This window comes from Mycetomoellerius zeteki, unplaced genomic scaffold (assembly GCF_001594055.1).
Source record: "Mycetomoellerius zeteki isolate Tzet28-1 unplaced genomic scaffold, Tzet1.0 scaffold481, whole genome shotgun sequence".
Classification (NCBI taxonomy): Eukaryota; Metazoa; Arthropoda; class Insecta; order Hymenoptera; family Formicidae; genus Mycetomoellerius; species Mycetomoellerius zeteki.
The window spans coordinates 459,908-483,070 of NW_017257481.1; the positions used below are offsets into that span (position 1 = coordinate 459,908).

The window sequence follows — 23,163 nt, forward strand, 5'->3', positions numbered from 1 at the left end:
GGGCGGTCGGGCAACAACGTTCAGAGGTGTCGCAACGGTCTGCGCGTTAGGAACTATCGGAGCATTCGGAGCAATCCGGAGCCAGTCGGGCTGGGTGGTCGGTAACGTGAGTGTGGTGTGTGCGCGCGCGAGCGATAGACGCGAGACAGCCAACGTGCGAAGAGCGTGCGTGTCGTGAGGAGCACCGTGGTGTCATGACGTTCGCGTGAGTCGCGGTCAACGCGTTCAGGCAGTCAGCAGTGTCCGAGTCTCAGGAACATGGCGCGCGATTCCCGGCGCGCCGATCCGCGACGCGTCGTCACCGTCAACGGCGGTGGTGGCGGCGGTGACGGCGGTGCAACGGTGAGGTGTAAACTGGAGCTGATCCTTCTGACGCTGCTGCTGACGATTATCATCCCTGCCGCGTACGCCGAGAGTCAAGGTGAGCCACGAATTTTTATAATTATACGTAATACTTTTCTCTCGTCCTTGTCTTTCATTACCTTTTCACTCGCAGTGACACTTGACGCTTCCAGCTGATCTCTCATGCTCGTTTCTTCTATCAACACAGACTAACTTTAATCTTATTCTTATCTTTTAACTTATGTTTTATCTTTTTTTAGTTCTAAAAATTAGAAATATATAAAGAGTTAAAAGTTAAATCGAGATTAAAAGTAATCATTATTGATAGAAACGGATATCAGTTGTTATATTCGTGTTGTAATCGCATGTAACTGTTCGTATTATGTAATTTGATCTTACGGGCACCGAAGTAAATAGAAAAGCTGCCAACAATGTGAGGCGTCAAAAATGTCGTGAGGAAGAACATTCGCATTGCTACTTTTCGATGCATTATTTTCAAGGTCGTTCGATTGGCTTCTGCGCTTTACACATTCTTTGTTTTACACATATAATCTATACGTTTCTTTCATTTGTCGTATATTTAATGTTTGTGCCAAGTGTCGAATATGCACGAAATTTATTCTATTTGTTGTTTACATATTATAATGTAACTTCCTTGTTTGTTTTTTGAACTTGAAAAGATCCGCGACTAAATTCACGCGGCGGCGATGATATATATATTATTCACGCCGCGTAAACATTCAACCGTTAAAGCTCCGTTTCTCCACGTTTTATTCGCGTTCCCGATTTATAACATGAAATTTTAATCTTTTAATGCGCTGTATACGTTGCGTTCAGGTAATCAAATTATCTTTTCGATTTTCTTAAAAATAGCTCCACAGCTACATTTATTTCCTATATATAAATAGATATTTGAAGCTGTTGAAAGTGACAGATTAGTAAAATTAACACGAACGATATTACATTTAAAAAATATATCGTATATTTACTCACAAAATCTAAATTATGTAATGATTCACGAGGGTGAAAGAGAGTGAAGCAAGGAGTGAAAAAAAGTGAAAAAGTATTCGAACGATGTTCGATTTATGCAAACAGAAAAATACATATTGTATCAAATAATAACTACTTATTTCAGTATTTTAAAAGTTAAATTTATGTAAGTATTTTAAAAGTTCATATATCCGCAAATCTATCATAGGCATCAAATCTATTTAAAATATTTTTTATATCCTAGTAAGTTTAATATACTTCAATCAATATTATTAAATTAAAACAGATTCGATTTACTTATTATATAAAGTTACTTTTTCGATCAATTTTATTGATAGAATAATAGAATATTCTTTGAGTGAAAGTAAATTTTTGTTTTAAGTACATATTAATGTGTTTTTTCTAAAATTTATAATAAGTATGTTTTAAGATTATATCAAGAAAATATTTTTTATGAAAATAACCATTACTTAAAAGAAAGAAAATAAATTGAGTAATAATTTTTTTAGCAATAGAATGATGTTTTTTTGCGTGTAAATTTGATATTTTAATTTAATTTAAAATTTTTATTTAATCTGATATTTTAATTTAAATTGCTATCGAATGTGAGTTAATCCCTCGAGTAGCATAATTCATTGGCGAGATATTGGTTAAACATTGTCATGCATTCGGGATATATTGGGCCAACATTGCACCAGTAAATTGTATTATTAGGCCATAATCGATGATTTATATATATGGACACGTTTTTTCTGATTTTTTGCAGAAAGAAAATACAAATTTTGAAAACTCCGCACTAATTATGTAGAAAATTAGGTTTCGGTAAAATGAGGTTTGCACATATGTATAATGTATGCTTATAACGTGGTGAATAAAAAATGTCATGTACACAAAGTTTAATAATGAATAGTTTTTAAGCTATAATGTATCAAAAGTGCTCTTTGAACACAAGTTTTATACCTTTAATACTCCATAACTTAAAAATTATCCATTATTGAACCTTATGCCTATATGACATTTTGTTCAAATTGTAAACTACATAGCTACATTATATGTGAAAATTAACTTATTTTACCTCGACCCAATTTTTCATATAATTAGTGCGGAGTTTTCAAAATTTGTATTTTCTTTCTGCAAAAGGGATCCTGTAATTAGGAATAAATTTATAATTAAATAGTATATTAAAATAACATATTGATATAAAAAGAGTGGTACACGGAAAAAATAGTTTTGCTGCAGTATCTAAAAATTCAGCTAAATATATATATATACAGATCTGAAAATAATTTTGTCATATCATCAAAATAATTAGGTATGTAGGACGCTCAAATTAGTTGCTAGAATGTCAAAACTTTTTGCGGCATTGATCACCGTGTTTGAGATTTCTACGTAATTATTTTGATGAGCCAACGAAATTATTTTCAGATCTGTTTCTAACTAAATGTTTAAATGTTCCGGTAAAATCATTCTTTTCGTATATCCAGGAACAAAATTACTTAGTCATAATGATTGACATATTGATGACAATTAAGATTTTTCCAAAATATCTAAAAATTTAGCTGGATACAGATCTGAAAATAATTATGTTGAATCATTAAAATAATTATGTAGGAATCTCAAGTATGATAAGCAATGTTGCAAAAAGATATTCTAGCAACCAGTTTGAGCGCCCTACAAAATTATTTTCATGATCCAACAAATTTATTTTTAAATTTATACCTAGGTATACAGCTAAATTTTTAAATACTTCAGCAAAATCATCTTTTCCGTGTAGAAAAATAGACTTTCTTAACGCGACCAATATGATCAATGAGTCGATGCGTGGTTCTTGTATGATGCATCGATCGATGAATCGTTCAGCACACACTTTTATTCGTACCACATTCTACGATGCGCGATGCATTTTCATGGCCACGCGACAAGCAACGTCATTGCCGTCTGATTTCGTTTAAAGCGTATGTCGATCGCGCGAGATGATCCGTAGTTTCTCTCTCTCTCTCTCTCTCTCTCTCGGGAGTTCTTACCGCAGAACAGAATTCCTTCGCGTTGTAATATCGCGCTGTAACATCGCGCTGCTATTGTGAGAGCAAATCCCTTGGCGTTTAAATAAAACTTATAGTTACGTTACTCTTTGAATTCTTTGGAGTGGAATCTCATTCTAAAGAGTGAAAATTGAGCCAGTCTTAAAAAAAGTGGCTCAATTTTCAATCTCTAGAAAGAGATTTCTCTTTAAAGTGAGATTTACTTTAAAAGTTTTAGAAAGTACGTATTTTTTAGATTTTATATATACACGGAAAAAAAGATATAGTTCACATAACTAAAAATATTTAGTTGTGAGCAATATAGAAACATCACTCTAATTATCTTTATGTGATAGGAATGTGTATGGTTGATACGATTTATTTACTTTGATTTGTCAACTACATCAATATAGTTAGGCATGATCTGATTGTGACAACCAAAACTTGGTTGGGGGATCATTTACTATGGATAAGTTATATATCCGTATAGTTGCGTCAATCGTACATTATAAAGCATGATGTAATAGGAATTAAATTATTAATAAGAATTAATTTCTTGTTACATCATACTATAAATTAAGTTGCAATTTCAAAAAGCAAAAACGACTCACCACGCTTACAATTAAAAATATGTATATGTGAAATGCCGTCATTGCTGCAACCTAACCTAACCATTGTACTATGGTTCAAGCAACCACATAAATAATTGCTCCATATTTTACTATTTAATCTGGTTGGTATTACCAGATTTCTGTGTAGACCAACCATACTGTTTTTTTCGTGTAGTTTTATGCTTTTACACATAACTTTTCTGTCTAAATATTTTAACATTTTTTTCATAAATATTCTCTATTGTATTGCTGTGTATTTGTCGCACACGTATTTGAAATAAAATCTGTATATTAATACTTCAAATTAATTTTTGCGTATCACGTTACGTAGACTGTGTAATTTTGTTTTTAATCTCAAAATTGATCAATGCGAAAAATATAAGCTCAAAATATATAAGCTTAAAAATACGTATTTTTGATCTTATATTTTTAGCATTTATGTAAAATCAGAGATGGAAAATCCAACGCTTTGTGATTTTATTTGTAATATACAAGATAGATTTTCCATAAAGAGAAATTTTTGTTCGACGTTTCACCGTTAATTACGTGTCGATAAATATTGTGCAAATATTAGCAATGTTCATTAATGAATGTCAATGGTTAAAAAATCATGTGTAAAAGGGCCGTTTTATTTTTTAATATCGAAAATTGATAAAGTTTGATTGGTTATTAAGAAAATAACGTACGAGTTATAATGGAATGGATAAAGCAAAAATAATATTTTTATAATCTGCATTGCATTAAAATCATGTATAAATATATATTTTATTCGTTCAAACCATATTATTCAGCTCATACATAATATTTGGATTTTTTATATATTTTCTTCGTTTTTTATACATATTATATAATGAAATATCGTGTTGAAAATTTTAATGCGTTTTTCAAAACATTGTAGCGTCATTATCGTAACAAGAAACAGGGCATGAAAAAATACACGAAGAAAATAATAGAATTGGCACGATCGTAAACTTATGTAGCACCGAGACACTACTGTGTCTCCAGATTATCCTGGCATTCCTTGTAAAATATTTTTTCGTAATAAAATTTATTGCGAAAATTACAACGTGACAGTCACCGTGTTTACGCTGAGAAGGACGCAATGAATCATGAGTTTCTTTGTATCGACGACCTTTCCAAAGAGAGAAGCAATATATACAATCGATCGCTGGCAATTGCAATCTCATTTACAAAGAATAAGTCACCGAGGTGCACGTGCTGATTTACGTAATTACGTAAATCAGCACGTGCACCTCGGTGACTTCGATTGTATATATTGCATATCGATTGTAAATGCATAATTCTTATTAATTGTAGCTTAAATGCTTCGGAATGTTTCAATAAAGTTGGAGCTTTACTTTTAGTAGTGATTACGACTAAAAACTTTAAATATAAATTTAACTTTAATCGAATCTGTCGATAAATGAATGAGATTTTTCTAACTCTGAACCGCAAGCCGGTACTTTTTTTTTTTTAAGACAAACGAGACATTCATATATATTGATTAAAGCTTAATTATTAAATTTTAATTTGAACGTATTCTTGTTTGATTATTATAGAGAGCTCTAAATGATGAATCGTCACGATTCATTGGTTCCACCGCAGTTTGACATGAATATAAATGATATCCCTCATGTATAAAAAGGAGGTCTCCAGCGAGAATGGAAGTATCCTAACAAAAGGCGCCATGGAATTTATGTCCATTGTTGGATTCGGGGGAGGGGATCGGCAGTTCGTCAATGCAGTCGATAAAAATTTATGGGAGTATGTTGAATGTAAATGCGATGGTGGCGTAGGGTCGTGCAAAGGATTTATAGGGATTTACATTACAATTTATTTATTCTTTCCGGTCACATGTGAGGCGAAGTGCACGTTGGACCCCCAAAAAAGCCTTAACGTTAAATCGATCGCATTGCGAAATTCTCCTCGCGTTCCCTTATATCTGCAACGCATGGAAATGCCGCATAAAAATAATAAAATAAAATAAATTTCTTTTACAATATCTAATATTAAAAATTGAAAGAAGGGAACAGGGAACGCGAGAAGAGAGAAAGGACATAAGATTATAATGTAATTATACTTACACGAACGTATATCATCAACATAAATCTCCAAGATGGTTAAATCTGCCGAGCTTTCGTACAAGTGCGAGCTGCGCTTCCAGCTGCATGAAAAAGCCGCCAGCTGCAAATGAGTAATGTCAGAGTACCCGAGCGATATGTAACGTGGTGGGAAAATGGTTAATCGCACTCGCGGTATAGAGACGGTATAGAGACGTATAATCTTTATGTCGGCGATGCGTATACGCGTTTCCTTGTGGAGGCTAAATCTCTCGGTGCATCGTATATCACCTCTCTTCCTCAAATTGTAATTCTGAAATTCCACGTTCCTCTGCTAGAAATCATTTTTAATATGCGCGGTTATCATACAATAAAATTGTGGAATGTTGCCTCGAACCCATTAAACGATTCTTTTACAAGTCAGTCTTGGATACGAACAAAGCTGTTCTGTTTTTTAGCTAAATTAGAGAATAAAATATTCTCCAACCTGCACACTGGAAAAAAAGTCTGATTGCATTAATTGGTATTCTAGTTGAAAATGGATAAATCAGAATTTTCTAGTTGAATCTATTAATAATTCTAGTTGAAATATAACTAGAATTCTGATTAATTATTATCAGAATTTTCAGGTTCGTTCAGTTTTCAATCAGAAATGTTTCTCAAAGTGTTTATATTGTGAAATAAGCTGCATAATTATAATGAAATATTGACTTTAGTATGGATTCGCGTTCAAGTCTCGCTAGAGCTCGTTATTTTCTCGTTCTTCTCGGAATGCTCGACAGGCCGTGAAGGTACCGACAAAAAGACCTTGAAGCTACTACTTGGTACTTCAGCGTACTGAAAGTTGTGGATCTTATCTGACGACTCTCTTTTGCCATTCGATGATTTCTTACAGTATTCTCAACCCTTCCCGCATCCATGGCTTTCGGTTTCTGAGTTGCCTCATAATTAAGATTCTTGTCGAAGTATAAATTCTCTGAAATCTTTCGTCTTTTGCATCTCCCGTAATATTTAAAATATTTTAATAGAAATGTCATAATAATGAACTCCCGTAATATTTCAATTCAAAATTTCAATATAAATGTAATATTGAAAGAAATCTAGATTATCATATATATATATATATATATATATGATAGATTTTAACGAAAAGTATACACTTCCAATTGGAGAAAATTTTCCAATTGGAAATGAACGAACCAGAAGATTCTGATTATATCAATCAAAATTCTGGTTATCTCAACTAAAATTATAATATTATAGATTCAATCAGAAGATCCTGATTTGTCCATTTTTAATCAGAATTCCAGTTAATACAACTCTTTTTCCAGCGTATAAATATATATTTTCAATTTTTTGTATTTTTCTACTTTTTAAAACTGTCATGTTTGATTTCGCGACTTTCAACAAAGCTTCCTGGGATATGACTCTCGGAATAGGAATCCGTCCACGTTGATGCTCGAAGCGCTTTGCATTTCCGGTCCCGACTCGAGAGAGCGAATCATCACCAGTTGAGTCACCGTCGTTGAGCAGAACATCATTGCACACTCGGAACGAATGGATCGTTGTTAATCGATGATTAACGGCCCTCTCGACGATACTGACTTAGCGGAGGGTGTTTCTCTTCGGATCGGCGTGTTATTCATTAAGCACTCGCTCGTAACGGCGAGTGGCGTCTAGAAGATCGATTGACGACAACTTCGTTCATTTGTCGTTTAAATGTGAACCAGCGACAAATTGCACATTGCTGTGTTTGCGAAGATGTTCTGTCGCGCGAAGAAAATAACACTAGTATTGGTGTCGTAATTTATGCATGAAGTATCGATATTGTATTACAAATTACGCTTATTGTGGATCTCACTACTACCATAATCTTTTGAATTTTAGACAAAGCTGTTTATATGAAAAACACAATGATAATTACATTTCTTTTATTTTTTATATTCACATTAAAATACACACACACACACACACACATACACACACACACACACACACACACAACGCACAGAAAAGTCAAAAAGATAGGTACCTAGTTTTATAAATTTTTTTTCTAAAAAAATATTAACTTTACTCAAACGGGATTTTGACCAATATCTTTTACGTGTATTAGTGAGTGTAACATAAAATTTTTAATTAAAAATATTAAAAAGACACCGGTACAACTGTCGCCACCAAGCTTATTCATAGCAATATTACGGTAACTATTGTAGCTTCCATATGATTTAGGTATTTAAAGCAAAAGACCTCCTTCTAACAAGTTCTTGAAAAATATATTAATATATCTAGTCTTTGTAGTAGGGATCTTTCTAAAACTATAATTTTTCTTTTTACAATAAAAATGAACAATTTTTTGATGAAAAATTGTACTTTTTAAATTCAAAAGTTAGACATTTTGCCAAAAGTATGATGTGTACTATTTACCATATAAATGCTGAATAATTTTTTGAACACCTTGTATTTTTTCAGACATAAATATTTGTCATTATTCGCTTTTATTACAATATCGCAAACTCTTGTATCAAAAATTGATTGGGTTATATTTTGTTTGAACGAATTCAGTAATATATGATATTGCAACGCAAACTAACAAAATTCTGTGTTTAAATTTAAAAATTAAACATATTTTTCGATATTCGTAAATACATGCATTTATAAATATGTCAGTTTAATCTAAATACATAAAATGCGAATCTATAAAGCGCAGAATTTTGATAATATCAATAACTAAAATAATTTATCAGTCACAAAAATCATAGATAAACGCAATCATTTTTTAGTACTTTAAATAAAGATTATTCATTTTTTCTACATAAATTCCTCTATACTTGAATTTCTTATATTTTTATATAAATACTGAAATGGTTTTACAATAATTATAATAGTTGTATTCTAATATACACTACCAATACTGAAAATCTATAGTATACGCAACGTAAACTATAGATTTTCAGTACTGGCAGTTTACATTATACATGGGAACACGACCAATAGTGCTTACTCAAAGACGACGTGAGAAAATTACTGAATATTCGTTATATTTTCTATTTCAATATAGTAATGAACCATTTTGAAGACGATTCATTCTTGAATCTGATAATAATTCATAATAAATTTCTCATGTTCCCGATCGCATATATCGACCCACGTATATCGACGAGCATCCCACGTATCACACGAACGAAGGCAATTAATTACTCTCGTGTGGTTCCATCGAGTGGAAGCAATCGAGAAAGCATATTAATATTTCGCTCTCCTCCCTCCTCTCTCTCTCTCTCTCTCTCTCTCTCTCTCTCTCTGTGTGTGTGTGTGTCTCTGTCTCTGTTTCTGTCTCTCCCTCGACATACTCGTTCAACGAGGGAGAAAGAAAAAGTGAGCAGAAGAGATTTTCCGGTCTCGCGGATGTCGGCCCCGGGGAGAAATCGATCGGAAAATTCGCACAGTCGGATGGAACAACGCACGAGGTGAAGCACCTCCGTATAAAGAAAAAATCGAAGGTCCGCCCGATCGATTACGGTCGCGAATGTCGGCTTCACCAGATGGTAGATATAGCTTTGCTCCAAGTAGGTAGTCCGGTCGAGAACTGCTATTCGACACCAAAGTTGCTCGTTAAATTCTCAACATCGTCCTATTTACCTACTTTGTAATAAAATCAGCGGCGTATTAGTCGGACACTATCAACGATCGATAAAGACTTTATTGCAAAAGCGGATGCATTCGTTTCTGCACTTCGTACATCCGAGCTTTACTTTCGTTCATTATATTTCGCGACCTCGCTTCGGTAGATTGTACAGTATACCGCACCCGTTGTCATTATTTTTCAATTGCGTTAGTTTTATGTTGCTGCAGTGGCTACGTCCATACTAAAGAATACAACACAAATGTTGCATTTTGTGTGCGCGCGCGCGCGCGCGTGCAATTAAAAGTTTATTGGAGGCACATTAAAAATGAACATTTTCGCTTATATAAGCTGCTCGAAATTTGTAATTTTCTTTTCTTTCTTTACCGCCTCTCTATCGCCTTTGCTGGGTGTTCAGACCTTCATTTGCTGGAACTATAAATGCAATTCGCACGACCGGCTAACTGTAAAGCGCAACGTTAACGGACCAGCCCGTTATATCGCGAAGAACGAGTAAGTGTGTTGCACGCGGCATGTCGTTACTTATGCCATAAATACGAGATGACTCGTAAACTCGATAGTTTTTTAGAGTCAAAGTAGCGCGTTGTAATTAATTTAACATCGTAATTGACGTTTGCCGTTTGAAATATGTTACAGTTTGAATTGAAATATATTACTTGAATGAATCTTTGAATACACAATAAATTAAATTTTAAAAAAAGTTTAGATATTTATTTATATTATAGTTTTTGTTTGTAACTACGGATTAACTTATATTCTATACTCCGTCCGCCTGAACGCGAATTTTTATTATTGTTAGTAACATATTTCATATTTTGAAATATTCTTTTTGATATAGATTAGTTGCCTTCCATGTGTGCGAATTCGTGTTGTCTAATCGGATTGCTCAAACTTGTAAGCGGCTTTGAATGAATCGACTTGATGAATCATCCACATGACGTGCTCGGCTCATTAATCGAAAATTAAAGCACATTCAAAAATCCTGTTTCCAAAGTGCGTTCATTAGATTCTCCCTTCCGCGTAAATACCACCATTAATAATCGATTCGCTAGTGTATATGTAATTTCAATGGCAATTAAACGGTCGTATATACGCCAAATTCATCATTCTCGCATGCTGAATGCAAAGCCGGCAAGGGTTGATGGAGTAATAACAGTTTACGGGTTTGCGCACGAAGTTCGCATGCATCGGTAGAAACTCATTACCATTTTCGTATTATAGTCGATGGTATAAATAATTCGTTCGATATATCAATTATCGCAATAAACATTCGAAAATAAATTGTGCATACTAGGATTGTAACGCGTTCCGTATTATAGGTATACGTCATGAATGTAACATTACATTTTTAACTATCAGTGTTATCGCGACCGAATTTACGATCAAAAGCCATATTTTGTCAAAATGTATACATGAGGAAATTACGTTAATATTATCTGTTATAACAGTTGAATTAAATTTTTAATATGTAAACTATGATTACGGTATTATGTTTTAAAGATAAAATCTGCCTAAAATATCATATTAATAGATATCGAAATATATTCTATAATAAAATATCAACTTATATTAATATCAATATTCTATTATTTGAAACCTTTGTTGAAGATACAAAATATGCTACAAAAAAATTAATTGACGATTACTTCTCTACACTGAAAGAAAAAATTGGCTGCTACAGCAATTTAGATGGTAAAATATAGCATGGCATTTTTAATTGGCTGCAGCAGCCAATTTTTGTTGCGTTAGTCTATCCGCAATGTCAATATATAATTTCGACAGGCTAACGCAACCAAAAATTGGCTTCTGCAAAAATGCTATGCCATATTCAGTCAATCTTTTCTTTCACTACTTATCTTTTCTAATTGTAAGCCTTATTTTCTGATAATATTCCCTATCATATTCAGGACGTTGTCACAACCCAGATCCATACTCGATTTAGTGAATTGTCCTATGGTTACAGGCAGGTCAATGCGGTGCAATCCCGATGAATATTGTTATCGCGATTGCATTAGCACACAGATGACATAGGTCGTTGGCACAATTCCGTCGATATCCGAGACGTTTCCGTTGCTAATTATCCTAATTACACTCTGCATGTTCTATGAATAGATTGTATTACCTATAGATTTGAAATCAAATTGTTCGAACTGTTCCACAGCGCAATATAAAACAAAAGAAATATTTATTCTATATCAAACATCTTTTATTGCGTTTATTTCATATAACACATATATGTTTTATTTTGTGAAGTATCTCTTCTTCCAAATCATTGCACTTTAATTTAAAATTAAAAGTCAAAACTAAATAATTCTGTGAATCACAGAAATTGATATAAAATAAAATTTACATACCGCTGAAATGAAAAAATGTAATATTGAAAGTGCAATATAATCCATTCTGAAAATGCATTGTCTCGTCTCGATACACACGCTCAACTTTTTAAATTTTATAAAAATTAAAAAATACATATGTATAACTTTATATATATATATATATATTGTATAACCACATATATACATATAGTATATCACTTAAAATTATTGGGTATCAAAAAGTGAGATATTCTTGTTTCGCAAATTTGCAGGGATTAAATTTTTTTTGCGTATTTGTATTTTCGAATTAAGTGCCTCATATAAAGTAGCGACAGATAACAAAGAAAGGAATATCAACAATTGTTTGGAATAAAAAAAATCGAAATTGTATGAAATATCATTTCGATTGCTGAGGAACAAACACACGATGCATTGCGGTTTGCAGAGTTCAGACTTTATTTTGTGGAATACGAGAAAAATTTGCCGCTTTTGCTTCGTTCTGCCGCTCGATTGAATGTGTTCGCCGGGCAGGAATGATCGAGAAAGGCAATGAAACTTCTCCCGCGTTGCTTTTACCTTTCTTTCTCATTGTGTCCCTGTCAAAACGCTCTATCGAGCTACCGGGTGTTCCCTTCAGAAGGACAGAAAAGCGTCGTGACGAGGACTAGCCGTTGGAGCATTTGGAAAAAGAAAAAAGTAGACAACGAAATGTGAAAATTGGTCGTATTTGGCGAAGAGATAGTTGGTGCTTTCGAAACGGGCAACCAGATACAATATCGCAATATTACATAAAATAGCTTATTCAACACACAATATTTTTTAGTAAATTTTCTTTTGATTACGTTGAAAAAATTGTAAGTAAAAATGTGGAAATAGAGAACCAAATTTTAATAAAAGTTAGCTCTTTTTATGAAATAATCGCAACATTGAAATTTACATGAAATTGAAAGAAAGAAAAAATAAAAATGTCATTGCAAAATGAAAATTCAAAAATAATTCCAATAATTTTTGCTACAGTTACGAATATAAAAGTTTTTCGGACACTTTACATAATAAGCTTCTAATTGCAATATTATTCTGGTTTCCGTTTTTCTCATTTCTTTTAGAAGTTTATTTTTCGTTAACGGTTGAGAAACTGTTTTAACGGCCAAACAATAAGACAATTCGCCAAGTCCACAAAAAATTTTTCTCAAGTATTTTCGGCACGAAAAGGGTTAGGATTCTTAAAGCTGTATACTTCGTTGGCTCACTAGAAAACGGTCTATTGTCAAACTTAATGGCTTAATCGACTGGTAATGGAGAAGAGCACCGCTTCGTCTCCACCCACGACAGCAAACAAAGCATTTCTTGCTGCGGGTGGGCACGGCGACGCGACGATGCATCGCGATCGCAGCAAGAAAGCTTACGTGAAGGCGATGGGCAATGATGCGGTGCATCTGCGCGTAATGTATGTCTTGAGAGTACGCAGGAGTGCATTAGGTACATTGCGATGCACCTGGGGCGTTTCGCATAAAATTTCGAATATTGCATGGAAGAGAATGAAAAAGAAAGATGATAGCTACCGTTTGCATCACTTGGGAAATCTTGTCACTTCAAACATTATCATTTAAGCTCGAGATAAAAATTGAAATTATGTATTTCATTTCTTTCGATTATTATTAATATTAGTTAAAATGATATGTAACATTAATCTTGTCCACCTTCATTTCGTTAATTTATCTTGATCCATTATCGCATGATTAGACAAAACATCGATAAGATCTGTTACGTGCATGGAAAGAACGATTTTACTGAAGTAGGAAGTAGGGGAGAGTTGCCGAATGCGTACCATTTAACTTATTTTTTATTATATTTTCCATTTGGCATTGTTTTGTATGCAAATGAACATTAGAAATTGTAGCTTGAGGTTTTGGACGCTTATTATTACATGTTTAACTTTCCACCAATAACAAAATAATTCGTAAGTCTTTTTGTAACATGCTACAAAAGGTACAATTTAGGCAACTGGTCGCCTAAATCGTACCTATAGGTATTTTTTATCGTATTTCCTTTGAAAGTATTGAATTTATGAATGAAAACAATTAAAAGTATAAGATTAATAAAAGAAATCATTAACTAATATCTAATGATTAATTAATACCTAATTTTAATAATTTATTGAAGAAAATAAAATATTGTATAATTATTGAATAATAATAATGAAAAAACAAATGACATCAAAATAAAATTGGCTTAAATATATTTTTGCTCTTAACATTTATATTGATATCAATTATTAGTTTTATTATTGTCAGTTATCAGTCTTATCTTTTGATGGATTTTGTAAAAATATCGATTTAATCTTTACAATGGTTGCAAATATGTACATACAGTGAATGTAAAATATTCTACAATAAATCTTCTTTTATAAAAATACAAAAATTTATAATAAAATTGGATGATCGCGTTGTTATCAACTACATAAGTTGATTAAAAATTAATATCAATTTAAAAATTTATCTAGATGTAAATATGAAAATAAATTAGTTGAATCATCAAAATAATTACATAAAAATCTCAAGCATGATAGTAATGCTGCAAAAAGTTTTGACATTCTAGCAATCGCAGTTTGAGCGTTCTACGTAATTATTTTGATGATGTAACAAAATTATTCTCAGATCTACATCTAACTAAATTTTTAGATACTTCAGCAAAACCATCCTTTCTCTGTAGTGCCAAGAAAGACGCGATAATTGATAGCGTTTTTCAAAACGATCATAGGAAATCTCAATCACGCGGTGCAGATTTAAGTATGGGCGTAGAGGATACATCGCTCGGGCGCGCTTTGCGAGTGCTGCTCGAAAGCGTTAAACTCAATGAGAATGATCGTTGACGTCGACGAAGAGGTGGCTCGTGCTGTGCGTGGGCGATGAGAAGCGATATGTACGACAAAGTGTAGGCGAACCGTGCCAGTCGACGCATCATCCACGTCACCCGAAGATTGGCACGAATAGAGGATAAGGCATGCTTAAGTTTGATATCGATACTATTTGACCACTTTCCGGTCGTTCAAAAGTATCAACACTTTGCGATATGATGTAAAACAGAGTATACTTCGCAGATACAGAGATTTTTTTTGCAATATTAAAATAATGGAGAGTTATAGAATTATGATTGTTTAAGCATACAGAATATTTTCGAAGTATTTTCTATGCAATACTCGATGTTTTTTTTATATTTTTATATTTCTAGACATAGATTTATATAATATTAAAAATAATGTTAAAAGTAAAGTATATTAATACATTACATTTCAATATTTTAAATGGTTTCACATTTTATATATTTTAATACTGACATTTTTATGGGATGATTTATCGATAATTTTGTGTTAAGATGATTCAAGGGGAAGATTTTACATTTTCGTCTTCTTCTTGTCATATTACAAATTACTAAAAGAAGCTTGACAAGATTTCACAGAGGACTTCATAAGCTTTATAACTTTGGTTGGGCTTTGTTAACAAAGATGCCGTGTAAACGAAATTAATTACTGTAAAATCCCAGGGGCTTTATATTCATACATTAATATCGCTAATGAAGAAACTCCTGAGTTTCAAACTTTCTAACGATGTAAAATCAGATTAGGATTTCTAATGATTAATGAACGTAGTTTTTGTTGCTAGATTTATTGTGTTAGATTTATTATCAATATGGCTAAAGTTAATATGCCAAATGTGGTATAGAGGAACATGTATGTTTGTTAAAAACTCTTTCACTCTTTGTTTTTTTATTTAAATTGCTCAGAAAATATTTTCTTTTTAAACAATGTAGAAAATAAATATTCTCTTTGCAAACTCTTGATTTGAATTTAAGTAAAAGTTTTATTAATTAATCATGTTTCTTTAAATTATGCGTGTTTCTTTTACTAGGATTCATAACGGCATTCGCATATAATAATTGATGATCGACCTTGGATCTTCTATGGATGGCCAGTCCTAGATTCGCAACTCGCGTAGGTGTTTCCGATGCTAGGCACGAACTATAATCTGCATCAAACCGAAAACAGTATGCATATGTTATGAAATCATGATTGTCTGTAGAAGATGTGTGTATGAGAATCTTGCATAATTGAATATTGGAATGAATATTTAACATGCAGTCACAATATATGTAGAAATTCAGAAGCAATTTTACACATTAAAATATTAAATAATTCTTCAAGTGTTAAATACACATCTATATCGCGTTAAATATATCTTCGAATTAAAACCGCTTCTACAATAATTCAAAAAAAAATCAGAGAAAGAGTGAGTTCTTTAAAGAAAATATGTAAGAGCATTCTATCTTTAATGCCAGAGCTCAACTTGTTTGTTGTCCATTCTGTTTTACTGAGATCTTTTCGCGTTTTCTTTTTATTTTCCTTGGATATGCTTCTGTCTTTTCTCGCTGTTATCCTAAGTACGCACCTCGGTTGAGATAATCCTCCTTCGTGTTCCATGCTGGTTCTGCGCGTTTGTTCCAATGCTCGTTCCACGCTCGCCGCCGACAGATGCTGGCAGACCGCTTCGAAAATACGAATCTTCCGCCCCACTCGCGTTCTCTTTCTCGAGCTATATCCGTAACGGGTTTAACCGTCTGCCGAGAACGAGGACTTTTTATCTAAGGCCCTTTTTACGCGGTCACCGAGCCCGTAAACCGCCTTCGTGAGATCCGCGCAAAAGTCTTCTCAGTATGCAAGACAATATAAGGAAACGTCGCGGGAACAAGTTGACGGGATTGACTGTCTCACAGATAAATTGTCATGTGACGAAATATAATGAAATTTCGACGTTTTAACCGCTTATTCATTCTGTAAAATTCATTCTGATCGTATTTATTCATAATAAAGACACTTTGTTTAATTTATAAGTCAAATTCAATTTTATAGGTTGCTACTGTTGTTACTCAATGTTGTTAATAATTAAAACAATGGAATTAAACAATTTAACTCAAGAAAATGTATTCAATTTGACTCAAATTTAGTTTATTATTTACTAAGTGCATACGTTAATATACAGAAAGAATGATTTTGATGGAAAATATAGAATTTTGCTGTGGATACGGATCTGAACATAATTTTGTTGGACCATCAAAATAATCTTATCGGAATTTTAAACCGATTCAAACTATAGTTGTTAGAATACCAAAATTTTTTGCAGCATTGTTCATAATTTTTTAATTTTCAACATAATTTTAGTGATTCAAAATTATTTTCAAATCCGCGCGTATCCAGCAAAATTTTAGATCTTTCAGGAATTTTATGTGTATGTGTGAATGTTGTTTACTTTAAAACCAACCACAGAAAGGGATTCATTTTCATTTTGACGCACATGGGAGTTAAAAATAACAATCTATTTTTTAACGAAGGGATTGGGTTACCATTGCTCCTTTAATATGCATAACAGTGTGAAATTTCACAGAATTAATGGCTTTTGTATTTCTTAGAAATTTTTTTATGAAAAGGTTCATTCTAAATTATGCAATCGAACAATATTTGTTATTAAAACGAATAATGTTATATTTTTTAATATTTTATATTTATGTATTTTTTAAATTTATTCGATATTTAATTTTATTATTATCGCACATTACAATTATGAAAATATTGCGTGTTAGCAAGCGTATTTAATTCAAATCTCAACGATGCAAATATAGTTAAAAGATATAATTGGAGGGTCAGAATAATTCGCAAACGTACGGAAGTCCGTGCGAGAACCGTCGTCCGTGAAGACACGTCTGATAAAATACCTAGGATTTCGTACGTGCAACGATTACAAAATCGCTCTTCTAACTCGTGTGCGTGTACTCTCACCTAACCCATTTTCATAGCCAGGAAGGTCAACGTAGTGTGCGATTGAATGGATGGATTTATGTCCCGTATCCGACATCGGTGGCCCCTCTTTTTTCCATATGACACCCATTGTAAGTCAACTTTTATTAAGGGAGACCACTACTAATCGGGATCTATTTCGCGTTTCTAAACACGTTAAATGCTCTGAATGGCAAGAAATGATATGAAAACGGTTACTAAGAACACGTGCTGACTGCTCTTGACATCCGATTCTTTAATACCCGTCGTCGTATGCACATTATAGTTACGGTTTGTTGTAAAAAAGCATTATTGAGCGCTATACGATATGTGGTACAGGATACATATTGCCAAATTAACAACCCTTAGCAATCCGCTTAAGCCATAAGGGAAGCACTATAAAATGCGTAAGTGAATTATACCCCTCTCTCGTGATTAACGTCCTTTATATATACAACTTTCGTCCATTTCCGCTCGTATCCTCTTTCACTATTCTAAACGTAGCGCTTGTTCGGGAATTGTATGACGCGTGCCAACAACCGCCATATGTTCGTTCGACGTTAATAACTCGACCCTTCAGTTTGGATTAGTCGGTATTCTGGGATCGGAAACGAATTTTTCCCCCAACGATAATGATATGTTACTGTTGACAAAATTAATGTAGAGTAATTAATTATATCTGTGAGTCCAGAAACACAGTAGGAGTAGTAAGCTTCAAGCCGTAAAATATTGGCCAATCGAATGTGAAAAGAATAATCGACTATCATTGTTGATTTCTTACGGTTTAAGACTTTCTACACCTATTGTGTTTCGGGATTAACGAAATATGCACTGATCCAAAGTGTTCAACTAAATAAATTTTTATCAACTTTCATCAAATTCTGCTGGCTCATATAATTATACTCATGAAAGAATTATATAGAAACGAACGAGGAGGCAATGTGGCAACTTAAGACATTGGACTATACCGCTCTTTTGGACAATGTGTATTTCGTTCTTTTCGACGATTTCACTTATCAATTCTTTAATTTTATCAACTTCGTAGTTCGTTCTTTCAATCATTCGGATCCTTTTTTTGATTAACGTTTTTAATTAACGTTTTTTTTGCAAGCTCCAAGAAATTAGGTGATCTATATATTCCATTGTGCATTGTTTTGCTACATGAAATCCTTTCACCAATATGATTCTATGATCTAGTAGAACGTTTGGTGAAAGTTTCATGAAAATCTATCTAGTTAAACACTTTGGACCGATCTTTGCATACTTCTTCAGTAGAGGAAGCATGTTCGACATGTAATTCAATTTGTCTAAACTTTGCTGTCGCTCCACAGCAAGATACGGTGTGTACTATTATACTATTATCTACTATTATCTACTACGATGTAATCATCATGATATATATAGCGATTTAAGATCTCGACGACGTGTTTCTCAGCCGTCACGTTCGATTGCTTCTCGACGGGCGTTACGATGGGAGACACGTTCTCGTTTCGACACGAGTCATCTGGAGCCAATGTCGTCGCTTCACGCCGCATCTGCTTGTGGTGACTCAAAGCATGCGCTAGTTGACACAAAGCACAACTACGAGCGACAGAATCAGCACTAACTATCGCGATGCATTGGCAGACTTCGCGTTTAAGTTCTTCCGGTGCGACGGCATAATTACGCCGTGCGAATTATAGAAGTTACGTAAAACGACGATTAGCTATGTGATTATAAAAACTCGCGAGACTCAAATAATTGTAAATCGAGACACAAGCATGCCATTAATCGTCAATATATTATTTGATCATTCAAACATTATATAGTAAAATCTGCACTATTACTGCAATATTGATCGAAGTTTTACCCGTGTGAAGTTAGCCCCCAACTTTTGAAAAAATTAACTTTCTATAGTTCATTCAATTGCTCATTATTTGCACATGTATGCACATTTTATATTTTCGTTTGCACACTTCTGGTAAAAGAGTTATTAAAAAATAATTTTGAGGGGGCTAATTTCACACTATTGTTAATTAAATTGCATAAACAAATGTGTACCTCCAACATTCTTAAAATAAATCTTATTCGGGGTCATAAAAAAAAATGGTAGTAATAGTTCGATGTTAGTGAGATGAATCACGTACAGCCAAGAAAATATTTCTCTTCGCCTGTAGTCAGGCATGATGCAGAAGAGAAACACTATTTTCTGTTATACATATATTTAACTATGCGGGGCAAGAAAAATGAAAACTTTGAGTAACTTTTTATTTTGTTGCTGTTGTTTTAAATATATATTATAACGCAAAAAAAAGAGAAAGAGAGAAAGCAAGGTGGAAGTACATTTTCTTTATATTTCTCTTGCATGATCTAATCTATTTTATTTTAAAGTCTAATTTAAAATAAATTTAATAGTAGGTTTTTTCGCATTCCTTTTTATTGAAAAAATAAAGAATATGGAGTAGCCTTAGATAAATTGTTAAAACAGTACGTTTTTGTTTCAGTCGCTATTTCATCAGTAAAAACATACGATATCAAAGGATTACGTGCGCCACAAAACTTGAATTCGGAGCTTTCGCTATTCTCTGTACGTTTCGATCCTGGCGTTTGTTCGCGAAAAATTTTCATTGGACTCCGTTGGGGCCGCTCGTTTATCGAAAACAAATGCGCCGACAAGCATACTTTACGGCAACGATAAAGTCGGAATAAAGATAGAATCCACCCCTTCTCGGACGGAGAAAAGCTTCTGGAATCTCGCCGATGTTTAGATCGTAAACCGTAACCTCCGCAACGGCTTCGCGAATGTCATAAAATACAAGGAAATCTTGACATTCTATTGTGCGAGAGAATTGGACTTCGCACTGAGGACCAATTCTAATCTCTGATATGACATTTTCTTTCTACGATGTCATTGCACCGACGACGACGAGCCTGGTAGTCGTCGAGATTTTTGGCAAAGGCAACTGCAGTTCATCCTTTGTAACAATCACGAAAGCGTCGAGGCGTTTCATTTTCTCTCTCTGTTGAATATATCATTGCGTTTCTCTTTATTTCAGAGCTTGAATGTTTTCCAAGTATATCTTCAGACTGAAAAGATTTTTGTCATCAATATGGTTGTGTATACATAGATAATTTTAAATATGACGTAGACAAACATTATGATACTTGATAACAGTTTAAATTTTTTCTTACCTTCTAACAAATAAATCTCTTCTTTACTGCAAGCAGAATTAAAGAATTTTATTAAATATTCAAAAATTGTGTCTTTGATAGCTATGAAAGTGGAAAAAAAATATCTAGTTTTCTGATTCCTGTCAAGTAAAATTAAAGATTGTTTGAAAATTTGTTTTAAAAAGATAATTGTGGAGGGGAAATAAATTTTCCCTAAACTTTCTGCAGGACTTATTCTTTGCAATGTATGAAACGTTTATTCTATTCCCGGAGGAAACGAATAATCGGTAGGGAAGAACAGAACAAATCGAGGACAGTCGGTCTCGTAATCTGCGCGAGCTCTCGTTTCGCCAAGCCTGGAAAGTCCAACTTTATAAGTATCGAGCAGCGGATGCAATTTAACGGTAATGCTATGATTTGCATAATCAGCCGACATCGCAACATCCCACGGCGATCTGATTCAACAACGATCGTTATCGACAAAGAAAGTATTGATACGTTCGTTTTCTCTTCTAATCATATGAAACCTCGGAAAATCATTGAACACGAGCAAAACCGGCTGAGTCGCTGCTCGTTTTCATCAGCATCGTTGATGAAGTTAAAAGAAGTAGGTTATTTGATCTACAAAGTGTCTCAGAATCCCTATCCTTAATTTTAATGGATTCTTTGACAAATTTAAATACCATTTTTCTTTAAGTAGAATATAGAAAGACGTCGCAAAAGCTTTTAATGTTTAATTCAAAGATTCTCTGGGTACTTAAATATTGAATTAAAATTCTATCAAAAATCAATTTGCATTTAAACCGATAATAAACTTTTACTACTTAGTTACACTTAGGGATCTTAAAAACTTTGACGTTTTGATTTTCTTTAATTATTTATCTCGAAATGTCATAATTCATATTTTGGATGTTCGTCAAAAATCAACTAACGTTGATTCCGACAGGAACAAATAATTTGTCACATAAATATATGTATATTGAGATTTCTTCGCAACTGCGATTGCGATCGTTTAATTAAATCTACACATATGTCTCGAGACACGAGAAGCAGGTGGGATGTAGTGTTTATCGTAATTTCCTGTCGGGAAACTTACGATTGGCAGCCGCAGGCGTATAAACGGTGCCCAAGGGCTTTATTCGTCTAACTACTCTAACTTATACTGATTCGTGCACGCTTGCAATCGGAGCCACGACTCGACATGACCTAATCGCGATTCCGATCTATGTTTAGCGAACGTGTCTTAACGTGAAACCGTACAGTTGAGAACCGTCGAGAAGTCTGGCGTCTTCAACGAAAAACCGAATCTATTTCCGACTTAACAATGGCGCACAGTTTTCACGTCATAGGGTAGCTTCGTCTATGAGATTCGGTTTTCGAAAAAAAATGTTCCATCATGCTGGAATGCTTTCTCTCAAGTCGAGTTCAATATCCTCTGTAAGTAAAAAAAAATATATTGCGTTTCAAACGTACAGTTTTCTGAGACAATTTCATGTTAAATATTCTGCTAAATCTTTTGCGTTTTATACGATTAGACAGTTCCTGAATAACGTTATCAAATAGTTAAAATCATTCTAATAGTATGCAATTAAGAAACATTGCGATTTGCTTATCTTGAAAGTGTAATGATATTAAATCCACTTTTGAATCTTCATAAAATTTGATGATTTGACAAATTGATATAATAGAAATAACAATAGTTATGCAGATTTTAAATGAAATTTCGACGTAAGAAGTTCATGCATTAATACATTTCTAGTCTCATAGATGAGCTCGTAGTATCGAACGTGCCCGCTCGTTCCAGTTCTTATCTGTGCCCGTACGTTTAATACTTCCTATGATAAGTGGTCAGTGCTACTTCGCCCGTACGTCGGCAACCAGTGTGATGAATTGTATATATAAGTGGAGCATCGAGCGTATCGCGAGGTCGATGTATAGCAAAATGTATTTCCACGGTTTTAATATTAACTTTTAACTGTTTCTGTGACAGATCCTTCACATTTTCTTGATTACACACTTAATCGGTTTTATCTTCGTTATCAAAGAATTCAATATACTGTATATATAATCACACATAAATTATTATATATAACAGTGCTATGTTACATAAATTTATGTGTGATTATGTATGTAAGAATAAGGCATAAATTGATGAAACAAATTATTTTTAATACTTAGCAAAATAATCTGTGTATTATAATAAGAAA

General features: G+C 33.4%; 1 protein-coding gene across 1 annotated transcript in view; it reads left to right on the top strand.

Moving 5' to 3' along the window:
- Meltrin (disintegrin and metalloproteinase domain-containing protein meltrin) overlaps positions 1–23,163 on the top strand; it is a 105,629-nt gene continuing 82,466 nt past the window's right edge. Inside the window, exon 1 of the mRNA XM_018455483.1 lies at positions 1–421. Coding sequence (XP_018310985.1) covers positions 259–421 — 163 coding nt within the window. The 5' untranslated portion in view covers positions 1–258. The remainder of the gene's footprint in view (positions 422–23,163) is intronic.